Source organism: Vidua chalybeata, chromosome 8 (genome assembly GCF_026979565.1).
Source record: "Vidua chalybeata isolate OUT-0048 chromosome 8, bVidCha1 merged haplotype, whole genome shotgun sequence".
NCBI classification, from domain to species: domain Eukaryota; kingdom Metazoa; phylum Chordata; class Aves; order Passeriformes; family Viduidae; genus Vidua; species Vidua chalybeata.
The window spans coordinates 33,624,862-33,637,475 of record NC_071537.1 but is presented as its reverse complement, the minus strand read 5'-3'; the positions used below and the strand labels follow the sequence as shown (position 1 = coordinate 33,637,475).

General features: G+C 55.1%; 1 protein-coding gene across 1 annotated transcript in view; it reads right to left on the bottom strand.

Moving 5' to 3' along the window:
- Positions 1-2,864: 2,864 nt before the first annotated feature.
- Positions 2,865-12,614, bottom strand: part of UNC5B (unc-5 netrin receptor B) — a 54,424-nt gene continuing 44,674 nt past the window's right edge. The window contains exons 7-18 of the mRNA XM_053948495.1: positions 12,078-12,245; positions 11,455-11,619; positions 10,743-10,775; positions 10,048-10,242; positions 9,324-9,719; positions 8,661-8,748; positions 8,410-8,578; positions 8,080-8,313; positions 7,068-7,217; positions 6,647-6,811; positions 6,377-6,564; positions 2,865-5,641 (exon numbers count right to left, since the gene is read on the bottom strand). Coding sequence (XP_053804470.1) covers positions 5,476-5,641; positions 6,377-6,564; positions 6,647-6,811; positions 7,068-7,217; positions 8,080-8,313; positions 8,410-8,578; positions 8,661-8,748; positions 9,324-9,719; positions 10,048-10,242; positions 10,743-10,775; positions 11,455-11,619; positions 12,078-12,245 — 2,117 coding nt within the window. The 3' untranslated portion in view covers positions 2,865-5,475. The remainder of the gene's footprint in view (positions 5,642-6,376; positions 6,565-6,646; positions 6,812-7,067; positions 7,218-8,079; positions 8,314-8,409; positions 8,579-8,660; positions 8,749-9,323; positions 9,720-10,047; positions 10,243-10,742; positions 10,776-11,454; positions 11,620-12,077; positions 12,246-12,614) is intronic.

Below are 12,614 nucleotides of genomic sequence, written 5' to 3'. Positions count from 1 at the left end.
GGGATCCGTCTGTCGTGTCGGGGAAGTCTCCGAAGTTCTGGTCGACTCGGGGCTCCAGTTATAGTCCACAGAGGAAAGAGGGGGGAACAAGTGTAACAATGAAAGTCCATTGGAATCGCCACGCGGGAACAGCTGAGTCCACAGAAACCACCAAAGCAAGACGAATACAATGAAGAATGAGTCCATTTGAATCACTGAAGGGAAACAGGTCATGTCATTAGTGGTCAGACCACCAATTTTCCCTCCTCCCTGTAGCAGGGGTCTCAGTCTCAGTCCTTGGGAGGAGGGTTCTCATTCTTTGTTTGTCACAGTGGTAACGAGGCAGATGAGGGGTCTTCAATGAAGGACCACGGGAGTCACCCCAAAAGTTCATTTGGCTTAAGAACGGAGATTAGAAGCAGGCCGCGCATCAGGCTGTCCCGTGCTGGGTCCACGTCAGGTCTTTGCCAAGTCCTTGCCAAGTTCTTGCCAGGCCTTGTTCGGAACAGCCAGCGTGACGGTTCAGTGGTTGCACCTGCACTGTGTCCTGTTCTAAGCCGGAACTGCAGTGGAGGGAAGGGATTCTTTCTCGTGGCAATCGGAAGGCAGAACGGAAAATGAGGGGCTTCAGACAGACTCTTACACATGCCACTGCAGGGGATTTGGGGTGCTTGAATTCTGAGGGGAATCAGCAAACTGGCTGTTTCAACAGGAGAACAGAAGATTGGATTTGGGCACCAGCTGGTCAAAGTTATCCATCGATGTGGGCCCTTGGAAAGATGGTTTGGTGCAGAAAGTGCCCGGAGAAAGCAGCGTGGGAGGTTAAAGGAATTCAGATGTAAAGAAAGGGACAATTGGGAATGGCTTTAAGCTGACAAGAGGGCAGTTTTATATGGGATATTGGGAAGAAATTGTTCCCTGTGAGGGTGGGGAGGCCCTGGCACACGTTGCCCAGAGAAGCTGTGGCTGTGCCATCCCTGGAAGTGTTCCAGGCCTGGTCTGAGAGAAGGTGTCCCCGTTCATGGTGTGGGGTGGAACAAGACTGTCTGTAACATCCCTTCCAAAGCAAACCATTCTGGGCCTCTGTGAAAAGGCTCTCCCTCCTGAGAAGGCATCTGGCCCAGCATCCTGTCTGGAGCTGGAAAGCCCAGCTGGGAAGGTTGGGCATATTTGTGTGGCTACGTTGTAATCACTGTGGCGGCAGGGCACCAACTTCCTCCCCGTTTTTCCTCGCTGTTGCAGAATTCCCACTCCCGCCCAGCGCACGGACAATGTTGCCATCTCCTGGTGGCAACTGGTCCCGGTGAGCTGGACGAGGCGAGTGGCCCAGGCAGGGACAGCGGGCTCCTCGAACATCCCTGCAAACCCTTCTGGCTTCGTTCCCTTGCTGGGACTTTATCAAGACAAAAGATCTATTACCCCCAGCCAGTCTGGAGGGTTAGTTTGCACATCTTTGCTGCCTGTTTTAGTGCATGGAAGTACTTGAAATGCAGATGTTAGTTCAAATCACGTATTGCTTTTAGTACAAAAATGAAAATGTTTATTATGCCTTTAACATGAAACATGCACTTTGTGAGCTGTAGGCATGTCATGGACTAATTTTTCTTTGTTGCAGCCTCAAACAGGTAATGTTTTGACCAGGTATGTCACCTCAGAATGTGGGCAACAGCCATGAAGTGAAATCTTAATTCTGGGAACCCAGGACATCCCTCTGGCTGCCCTGGCTGGCTCCAGACCTGGCAGGGGGCTCAGAGACCTTGGCACGAAGTCAAAACCACCTGTGGCTTTGATTTTAGCTTGTGGAAAAAGCTGCCAACTCTGTGTGAGGAATTACAAGCCACAAGGGTTTGAGTAGTGTGGTAGCTGAATTAACACAGGGTGAAAAAGTAGAATTTTGGGGCTTTTTAGAATGGGGTTCAAGGGAACAAGATGGAGGGATTTGGGCGTGTCCTGGGCTTCTTCTCCTTCTCCTTGCCCTCCATGTCTTGCTGTGCTGGTGACACTTTTCTGTTGGTTTAAGGCACAGACACACTGCCCAACATCAATGACAGACATTGGCACATTATTGTAACCACGGCACACGGAGTTTTTGGTATAAAATGTGAACACTGCCCTGAGGGCAGACAGAATGCCATGGCCGAGCTGCTGGACAGAGCTCAGCAGGGCAGAGAGAGAATGTTCTAGAGAAGGGAAAATAAACAACCTTGAGAAGCCGACCCTGTGCACTCAGACTCCTTCTTTGGCTGCAGGGCTGGGAAACGAGGACTTCTACACTCTTGGGGTCATCCTGACACCCAGACCCCGAGACTTAATGACATCCAAAATCTCATCTTTACTCTTCTCTGGGCAGCAGCCTGGCTGGGCTCTGGGGTGACCTGAGCAGAGCTTCCACTTGTCAAAGTCTCCTGTCACCACCTAGGGGTAACTTCATGGTCCGGGTCAGATGGGGAAACAGCAGTAACCCCCAGGCAGGGGAGGAAGCTAGCTGGGATGCTGGAGGACAGGGATGCCCCACCTGCAGCTGCAGCCCCCTCCCAAATTATCCCCCCAGTCCTGGAAGGGGCATTGCTTTCTGTAGGATACCCCTCAGGGATGGGAATTAACTGCTTGAGGGGGTTGATTAGCCCACGAGCCACAGCTGTACCCCTCATCTCCTGCCTTGGAAGCGCCCAAAACAAATCATCAATCAATCTCCAGCTCACTTCCATCAGGGACCCCGACAGCAACATCCTCCTGCTGGCACGCCTGCAGCAGTGGAGCCCAAAGCAGGTTGGAGGGATCTCACAGGGACCCCCATCCCTGCAGATGCCAAACGCAGCAGGAACCAGTGAGTGATGAACAGGAGAGGAGAGCGAGCAGATTGTTTCCTTTTTTTTTTTTTTTTTTATTAGACTAGGAAATATAATTTATTGCATAAAAATTAATTTGTTACAATAGGAATGCTAAACTTTATTTACAGTTCTTTAGTTTACAGAATGAACAGATGCGGGTTTAGAGGACGCCACCAGGCCCATCCCCTGGACATATAAATATGGAAACACATTTTGGAGCAAGAGATGGACACTGCCAGACCACAGGGCTGCCTTGGCCAAAATGCCTGGCTGGAGAAACCCCTGGGAGGTGTGGAAGGCTCCTGGCAGCTGGCACCCACGGGAGATGGGAGGCAAACCCTGCATCCCCCCTGCCATGCTCCTGCTGCAGGTTCCCTGGTCAGAAAAACGGGGAGAATCTCCCCAAAGATGCACTTCAGCCAAGCCAGGTGGCTGCTGCCTGCCCAAAGGAAGGGGGAGCTGAGCAGAGATGGGGGGGGATGGAGAGAGGCACCCGCGGGCAGGACAGAGGGACGGATGGACAGACGCACATCCCAGCACAGTGATCCATAAACCAGAGAATGGGAGCGAGAGAGATTCTGAGGTGACCTGAAAGAGCATCTCATCCCTCCGAGAACCCCGTGGAACCCAGAAAGGAGCCCTCGAGACCACGGGCAGCTGGATGGATCCATCGAGTCTTTATTGCTCTCCAAATTTGCTTTTTCTTCCTTAGCTCAGAGGGTCTCGGAAATGGTCAGATGCAACCCAAAGGACGGATAAGCCTCTTCCTATGTGACACAGGAGCTCGCCCAGCAGCAGTTTTCCCAGCCAGCAGAAGGGGAAAAGATCCCTTTTCTCCCACAGCCTTCAAAACTCAGCAAGAAGGGAACCCCAGGGACCCCGAGACACAGCAGGGAGCAGCTCAGTGCTTTCCAGCAGCGCCTCAGGAGCTGCCCACAGGAATCCTATCATGTCCCAGCAATACTGAAAGCTCCTCCCGAGCAGCCCTGTGCAGCTGACGCTCTCCAGGCTCCCCGAGTGTGCTCCTGTGCCCAGCACTTTGTGGGATGACACAGGCACTCCACGACACAGATCCAGGGCTCTGCAGCCCAGAGCAGGACATGCTCCTAATACTTCCACTGATGAAGAATCCACAGCCTGGCCATGTGACCTAGTCTAATCCTGAGCTTACCATCCCCTTCCTATTTTTTTTTTTTTTTTTAACAGACAAGCTTCTAAGATACAGCACTCAGTGAGTAACTATTTCTACCTGCAGGCAACCTAAATTTTTAACCTTCATAAAGACACCGTATCTGTGTGAGGAACCTCATTCCTGCCTACCACTTTGATTACTTTCCACTCACCCCACAGCTTCTCCATCGTTACAAAAGCCTATTCCAGGGAAAAACAGGAGCTGCAGTGAGGGATGGAAACCTGAGCACTGCTCACGCTGCTGTCCCTCATGTGAAAATGCTCAGCCTGGTTGGCAGCTTGGGAATACCAGAGTATCCCTCCCTGAATCTGTGCTGAAATACTGCATCAAAATCCAGGCAGGAGGGCAGGGAGCTGAAGTGGAGGCAGTTTGAAGTGGCCACATCCCAGCCCGCCAGCCCCTGCTCTCCCCTGACCCCTCCACACCCACTCATCACCTCCCTCTGACTCCCAAGCCCAGGTTTGGGGTGCTCACTGCAAAATCCTGCTGGGTTTACAACCTCCCCCGTTTAGCCTCGAGTCCGGAGGTTGGCGCAGGACTGAAATCTTTGGTTTGTACTGAAGTTAGGTAAATGAAGGCGTAGTCATCCTAAAAAGCTCCCCCAAACCATGCCAGGGAAGAATTCATTAAAAATACCCATATCTGGATGCACTCTCCCCACCCTGAACCCTAAATACAGGGCAGCATCCCTCATCCCTCCTTGCAGATGGAGCGGGACCCATCATTCCCACTGCCAGGGAAAAGGAGTTTGCAAGGACAAAAGCCTTGGGAAGGGTCTGAGCTGGCCCTGAACCAGAGGGGTGGAGAGGCACTTCACCCTCCAGACTCCCTGGGGGTCCCAGGACATGTAAACACGTTTTTCTCAACTTGGATCACACGCTTTTCCCTACAAAAGTGTGTCCATTGAAATCTCTCTCTCCGCCACCCTGACCACAGCAACGCTCTTGCTCTCACACACCAACAACAACAAAAAAAAGATTTATAAATCTGTCTTTTTTTTCTTTCTTTTTTTTTTAAAAAAAAGGACACATCCAAAGATCTGGATAATAAATTATTTGCGTTTCCTAAGAAACTTTTTTTTTTCCTTTTTTTCTTTCCTATTTGCCTCGTTAAGCTGCCTGAAGCCTTTGACAGAAGTTAAGCCTGGATTGTATTCATCTCTTCAACGCAGAAATGCTATTAAAGGAGGAGGAAGGGAACCCAAAAAGAAGAAGGAAAAAGGAAAGCCCCCATCCCGATTTGAGAAGCCCTAATTCCTCCCCGTGCCGTGAGGAGGAGGAGGAGGAATGCTGTGTAACACTTGAATTGCTTGTAAACGCTGAGGATGGGTCTCTAAGGCTGACAGTGATCGGGAGAAGCGCCGGCCGCGGCCCCTCCCCGCTCAGGACGGATGTGCCTGCCCCTGCCATCGGGGGAGGACCCTTCCTCACCCCCTGGTTCGTCCTCCTGGTCCCCCAGCCACGGGGAGCACCATCAGCAGTCTCCCTCTGTGGCCATGACCACCAGCATCTCGCTCTTGCCCATCTCCTCTAAGGCACTGGCCAGGGTGTTGAGATCGCCGTCGTCCTGGTGCTCGGCTTCCCACAAGTCCAGGAGCACCCCGGTGGGGCTGGCTTTGGTGGCAAAGTAGTTCAGATACCTGGAAGGGAGAAGCAGAGGAGGGTTGGGCTGCTGTGGTGCCCTTTGGAGATGGCAGGAGGGCGGATGCTGGACCTGTTTGGAACGTGAACTTTGATGGAAATGCTGTAACGCAAATGCCAACGCCCCCGAGAGACCGTCTGCAATTTTTAGACAGAGCTGGTATTCATGCAAAAGCAATGTAAGCTTTGCTTTGCTGAAATTACCCTTTCTCCCTTTGGTCCTGGGGTGAAACCAGGTGGGAATGGCACAGCCATTGTCCCAGATAAACAAGGGCCATTCAGAGTGACAGGAGACGCAGGACTGTGGCACAGATGGATGCCAGAATGGTTTGGGTTGGAAGGGACCTTCAAGATCATCTAGTTCCAACTCCCCTGCCATGGGCAGGGACACCTTCCATTATCCCAGGGTGCTCCAAGCCCTGTCCAACCTGGATTTGAACACTTCCAGGGATAGGGCAGCCACAGCTTCCCTGGGCACCCTGTGCCAGGGCCTCACCACCCCCAGGGGAAGAATTTCTTCCCAACATCTCATCTAAACCTCTCCTCTTTTAAAATTTAAAATCATATCCAAGGATAGAGATGGATATAACTGTGCAGAGCTATATCCCCATTTATGGATGGACCTATAACAGCTGGACACAACCCCACTGGATGTCTACAGCTGATAGGGAGCACAGAGTGAAGCCTCCCTGCTGGGGGCACAGGAAGGGAAAGCAAGGCCTGGGGAGACCCACCGGTCCATGGAAAGCTTCTGGGCGAGAAGCCTCCAGTCGTTCCCCCTGGAGTTGGGAGCATCCAGGCTGTTGCAGATCTTCTGCCGGATGGAGAGGGGGATTTTGAAGGCGTAGGGTCCCACCTGGGTGGTGCTGGAGGTGGTGGCACCGCTGTGGTGGGAGCGGAGGGTGTCGGAGGAGCTGCCGTGCTGGAAGAGGAAGGACAGGGTGAGACACTGCTGAAATGTCCCAGCGTGTCCCCAGTTGTTCCCCCACCTCCCTTCTGCTCACCTCTCCCAGCGTGACATGAAGCTGGAAGATCTGCCCTTCCCCTTCCACCTGCCGGACGCAGATCTTGCAGGTGAGCTCGGTGGAGGCCTGGCTGTACCTCTCCAGCGTGAAGGTGCAGTGCAGCGCTCGCTGGCTGCCGCTCCAGATGTGATAGAAGGGGATTTCCTGTGGGCCACCAAGGCAGGGGCTCAGCCAAGACTCCAGCAGCTCCAGCAGCTCCCACCTCCTCCAGCCACCCCCATGAGGCATGAGGTGGGGCAGCAGGACCTCAGAGAGAGCATCCCACCAAAAAGTGCAGAAAACCGCTCCCCTTCCTCCTCTCTCCCTTTGGGAGACAACTCAGCACCACCGCCCTGTGGTGCCTGGCTGGAGATGGTGCTCCCAGTTTGCAAGCCCAGCTGCCCCCACGTCAGCCCCTCACCTGGTACTTGGCCAGCAGTTTGCTCCTCCACAGCGCGTGGGGGATGTCGTGGATGGAGAGGCGCAGGTTGTGGTAGCTGTCCTTGAAGGGCAGGGGCTTGGGCTCCTCCAGCAGGTACCCTCCCAGTGTCCTCTCCAGCTCCAGCACCTCCTGTGGGCACCAGGACAGGCAGGGTGAGACGCAGGAGAAGGGCAGGGGCTGCTTCTCTGCCCACCTCCACGCTCAAAGCCAGGGTGGAGTGGGGAGAGGAATTGCCAAGAATAGCCAGCAGCAGCCTCAAGCCCGTGGAGAATAGGTTTTGCCACCCCAACAGAACTTGCCAGCCCATCTCATACACCAGCCTCACCTAAAACTTGAATTTCCTAATGTGAGCATCCATAAATGCCTCCATACTCCTTGGAGAACACAAAGCCCCAACACAAGGGTCAGGCACGCCCTTGAAGGGTGCCACTCTATCTGCTTTTAACACCGTCCCTTCATCACAGCAGCAGCTTTTAGGAGAAAAAGACAAGCCAGGAGCCAGAGCCCTGCCTACATCCCCACCTAGAGGCACCATATCAATCCCAACGGGATCCACTGGACAAGTCACAGGGAATCAAACAGCCCAGCACTGCTGGGTCCAGGTAGCCAAAGCATCCGAACTCCAGCTTCCTGTGAAGCACTGAATGTTATCTATGCCATAAAACCATTCCAGGGCAGGCAGAGACACGGATCCATGCAGGATCTATAAAAAACCTGCCCATCAGCAGCCAAACCTCCTGTGTAATGCCTGCAGGAGGGGTCCCAGCAGAGGAGCTACACAGCACCCTCCCTGTTTCCTTGGCAGAGGACGAGGAAGGACAGGCAAAGCAGTAAACACCTCATTATTTCATTATTACACCTCATTATTTCACTGTGGTCACTTTGCAGGCAGTTGCATCAGGTTGTCTGCTCCCCAGGGCCAGGCCATCCAGAGAGGCACCAGGCAGCATCCTGCTGCCAGCACCAACAGCTTTGGGAAGGGGATATTTACCTTCAGAGCATCTGGCGTGTCCTCCAAGCAGTAGACCTTGAGGCTGTACTCCAGGGAGGTGCAGACGGTGGGGGCAAAGATGGCCAGCTGGAGCCTCTTGATGGCTGACCTGGAGTAGGACTCCCCCACAAAGACATAGGTGCCAAGCTGGTCCAGCAAAACGTGGCAGGACTTGGCTTCCAGCTGGCAGTAGCAGGGAGTGTTGAGGGTCTCCTCGTCCAGGGTCACAACTTCCTACACAGACATCAAGATGGGAGGGTCAGCCTGTCATCCAAGGGGCTGTGCCCCCCAGGGTCTCTGCTGGCTGCGGGGCCTGGGGTGCCCCCTCACCTCCCAGTTTCCCTGGTGGGACTGTGTTTTCAGCTGGTAGATCCAGTCCGAGGAGCTGACGTCGGCGCAGTGGGGAATGGTCAGGACGACGGGGCGGCACAGGAGCAGGCCCGTGGGCCCACAGGTCACTGCAGGGCTCAGCACTGTCTGTGTGCCCTCAGAGGGCAGCCTGGGGAGGGACAGGGGACAGAGGTTGGACAGGGAACTCCGTGGTGGCCAACGAGGAGTGGGTGGCCAGCGGGGTGACTTACAGGGCGGTCTCAGCCTTGTTGAGCACCAGGTACATCTCGTAGAACTTCCCCTGGGGGATGGCCCCGTGGGGCACCAGCAGGCTCACCCCTGGAATGGCACACACAAGTGTCAGTCACAGGCAGAAGGGGGAATGAGGGAGAAACCACTCTCCACCCCAGCCAGAGAGCACAAGAAGAGCAGGGAGCCAGGGCAGCACAGAGAGGAACACCTCCAGATCACAGAATCATGGAATGCTTTGGGTTGGAAGGGACCTTGAAGATCACCCAGTTCCAGCACCCCGGCCTTGGGCAGGGACACCTTCCACTGTGCCAGACTTCTCCGAGCCATCTCAGCCTTTCACACTTCTGGGGATGGGGCAGCCACAGCTTCCCTGGGCTGTCCCATGGCTGCACTGCTTGCAGGGATGAGCCGGGCCAATGTTTTTTCTTCACTAGGAAGGAAAATCCTAATCTTTGGGTTTTTTTGCAAGGCGCTGGCCCTGGATCAATGGCAGGGAAAGACCAAGGCAAGCCCAAGGAGGCTGTAACCTCTAGCCTGGGATGTCTGGCTTGGGAATGGCTTTCTGCCTTCCTTCCCTGAGCCACGTTTGGGATAGCAAAGGGCCGCTCGCGCAGGGACAAGATGATGGTTCAGCAGCCACACAATCTCAGCCTGCGGCTTACCTGTGCCTGGCATGGTGAGCCTTCCCCCCAGGTAGCCAAATGTGCCGCTGGCGCTGTAGCCATGCTCCCGGGGCAGGCTGAGGAGGTGCTGGGAGCCCAGGCCTTTGCTCCGCACGTTGGCGAAGTGGCCGTCCCTGGCGGTGTCCCCCGGGTAGGTGCCGGTGGCGGGGACACCCCCCAGCAGGTCCGTGCCGTCGTGCAGCCCCGGCGAGGAGGAGGAGGTGGTGGAGGAGTTGTAGACCTTGATCTTGAGGCTGGGCAGGGGGTCCAGCAGGGGGGAGTTGGTCATGGGGATCTTGTCGGAGGAGTCCTGCAGGGCGTACATGGGGCCGCGGTACACGCCCGCGCTGGCCGTCAGGTCCGGCTGCATGGACGGGTGCAGCAGCTGAGGGTTGTCTGCAGGGGCAGCAAACACAGGTGGGATGAAGACAGCAGTGCAAACAAGGGCATGGAGAAGTACTGCTTGAGTGGAAGACATCCCAGAATGGTTGGGGTTGGATGGGACCTTCAAAACCATCTCATTCCAAACCCCTGCCATGGGGCACCAGACCAAGCTGCCCTGATTCCCGCCATCAACACCTGACCACTTCCACAGAGCCTTCAGCCTTCAAAAATCAGCAATTCCCTCGGGAAAACGGGACTGGGAGCCCAGTGAGGATCCACCCTCTCCCGTGTCTTTCTTTCTGCTAGACCCAAGGCTGGTGAGGACCTCCATGGCTCTTACCATGCCGGGACGTCTTGAAGTTGACAGGGTGGAACCCTCCGGTCAGAGCAGCCGAGGAGTCCGTGATGTCCGTGTCGAAATCCCGGCGTCTCCTCCGGTACACCACCACCCCCACGGCCATGAGGATCACGATGAAGACGAAAATGGCCACCACCAGCCCGGCGTACAGGGCCACATCGCCCGTGGCCTCCAGCACTGAGAGGGATTAAAGATACTGAGGTGAAAAAAGGGGCAGCAGAAAAGCAAGTCAAGACCCACCATCGTTCCCCAGTCCCACCACTGACTCAGGCATGGGTGGAAGGACATGCCCTGGCCCTGCTGGAAAGGCTGGCAAGAGGATGGAAAGTGCTCTCTAAGAGCAGGAAGTCAAGAGCAATGCCAGAGAATGAGATGGAGGTGAAGCCCTCAGAGCTTTGGAGGACACCTGGCCACAGCTTGTGCAAACTTCACCTGAGCACCAAGAGTCACAGAAAAGTTAGGTTTGTGCAGCTCAGGTACATGAAGCTGTGAGCAACTCTCAGATCCTAACAGAGACAACCCTGAGGAGCCCACAGGACTTTTGGAGTGGGCTTTAGTTGTTCCATCTTCCCACCCTTTCCTCAGCCAGCTGCCAGGGAATCCCTGCCATGGATTCAACAGAACAAAACCACAGGAACAAACAAAAAAAAAAAAATGGCCATGAAATGAGCACTTACGGTGGCTTTTGGGCTCGTTTAGAATTCTTTTATCTGTTAGGAAAAACAAAGTTAGAAAAGAAAAAGGTGAAGGTGATGATGGGGATGAGATGAAACAGAAAGTGGGAGGTAAGCCAGCCCGGGGTGGGGGTGTGGGAGATCAACATCATTCCCTGGGGTATTCCAAAACCCAGGTAGAAGCAGGGTGACAAGGACATCCCCGTGCCCAGGCAGTAAAGGGGACAGCGGTGTCACACAGCAGCAGGTGGCAGCATTGGCTGCCTTCAGCATGCCCGCCCACAGATAGCAGCACCATGACCACCATAATGGATTTATTTCCTCAAAAGCACACCTCCAGGACTCCCAGCTGTGATGCAGGGAAGGTGTTTTCATGGTGTGGCTGAGAAACCCCTCCTGTTGCCCTGTCTACCCACAACCAGCTTTATTTCAGCAGAGACCCCAAACCTACAGGGGCGGGGCGGGACAGGGGCCTCAATGCCAGCGGCACATTTAGATCCCCCCAAATCCCCAATATCTCTTCCTCCAGGTAAGAAATAACTCTGGAAGGGGTGAATCTGCTTGAAAACACCTTTTTAAAGACAACACTTAAAACTCGGGTCGCGGCGGCCGCTCCATCAGCTCGGCGGCACAGCCAACAAGGCATGGCCAAATGCCAGAGCGGCATCTCCTGTGGCACGTCCCCGTGCCCGTGGCCACCCTCCTGGGTACTCACTGTGCAGGCAGAGGCCGTCGGTGCAGTTTTTGGAGTCCAGCAGCACCCCGCTGCAGTCCTTGCCGCCGTTGCGGGGCGCGGGGGCCGCGCACTCGCGGCTGCGCCAGTGGGTGCACTCGGTGCTGCACGCCGACCACTTGCTCCACTCCGTCCACGCGCCGTCCACTGCGGGCACCCGACACGGCAGCGTCAGTAAAACCTTCCCACTTTGGGGAGTGCTATCCCACTGCTCCTCAAGACCAGCTTGTTCCAACCCCCTGCCATGGGCAGTGGCACCTTCCACTACACCTGGGTGCTCCAAGCCTGATTCAGCCCGGCCTTGGGCACTGCCAGGGATCCAGGGGCAGCCACAGCTTCTCTGGGCAACCCATGCCAGGGCCTTCACCCTCACAGGGAAAAATTTCTTCCCAGTATCCCATCTAATCCTGCCTTCTGTCTGTATGAAGCCATTCTCTGTTGTGTTGCCACTCCAGGCCCCTGTAAATAATCTCTCTCCATGTTTCCTGTAGGCTCCCATGAGGTACTGGAGGGCTGCAATTAGGTCACCTCAGAGCCTTCTCTTGTCCAGGCTGAACAATCCCAACCACAGCCTGGGGTATGGGCAGTTTCCAAACCCTCCTCACCTGGGCAGAGGGTGGTGCAGGTGATTTTCTGGAAGGGCTGCCCGTCGCAGAAGGAGCCGCCGTTGAGGGGCGCGGGGTTGGTGCAGGTCCGGGTGCGCTTCTGCCAGCCCCGGCCACAGCGGTTGTTGCACGGAGACCACTCGGACCAGGTGGACCAGCCACCATTCACTGCAGAGGAGATGGGCAGAGTCAGCTCTGGAGCCCAATCCATCAGCCAAGCCTCGAGTTCTTACACCTTCTGTGACCCCTTGTTACAGCTCGGCCTCATGAACAGCAAACCACAAAACTCCCTCTCGTGCCACCACCCCTTGCCCAAGGTGCTCAAGACTGCTGTGGTCCTTTTTCCGTTTGGCAAATATTTTTGCGTCTGGCCCTGAGGAGATCTTTGGTTTCATAGCAAAGTTCAGCCAAATACAGCTTTCCAGCTGCTTTGAGAGTCAGAGCAATCCGGATCCATCCACCCTCCTACCCAGCCGAGAATGCTCGTAAACACCTTCACCCCTCCACCCCAAACCTCTCCTTCCTGCCTGTGGAAGC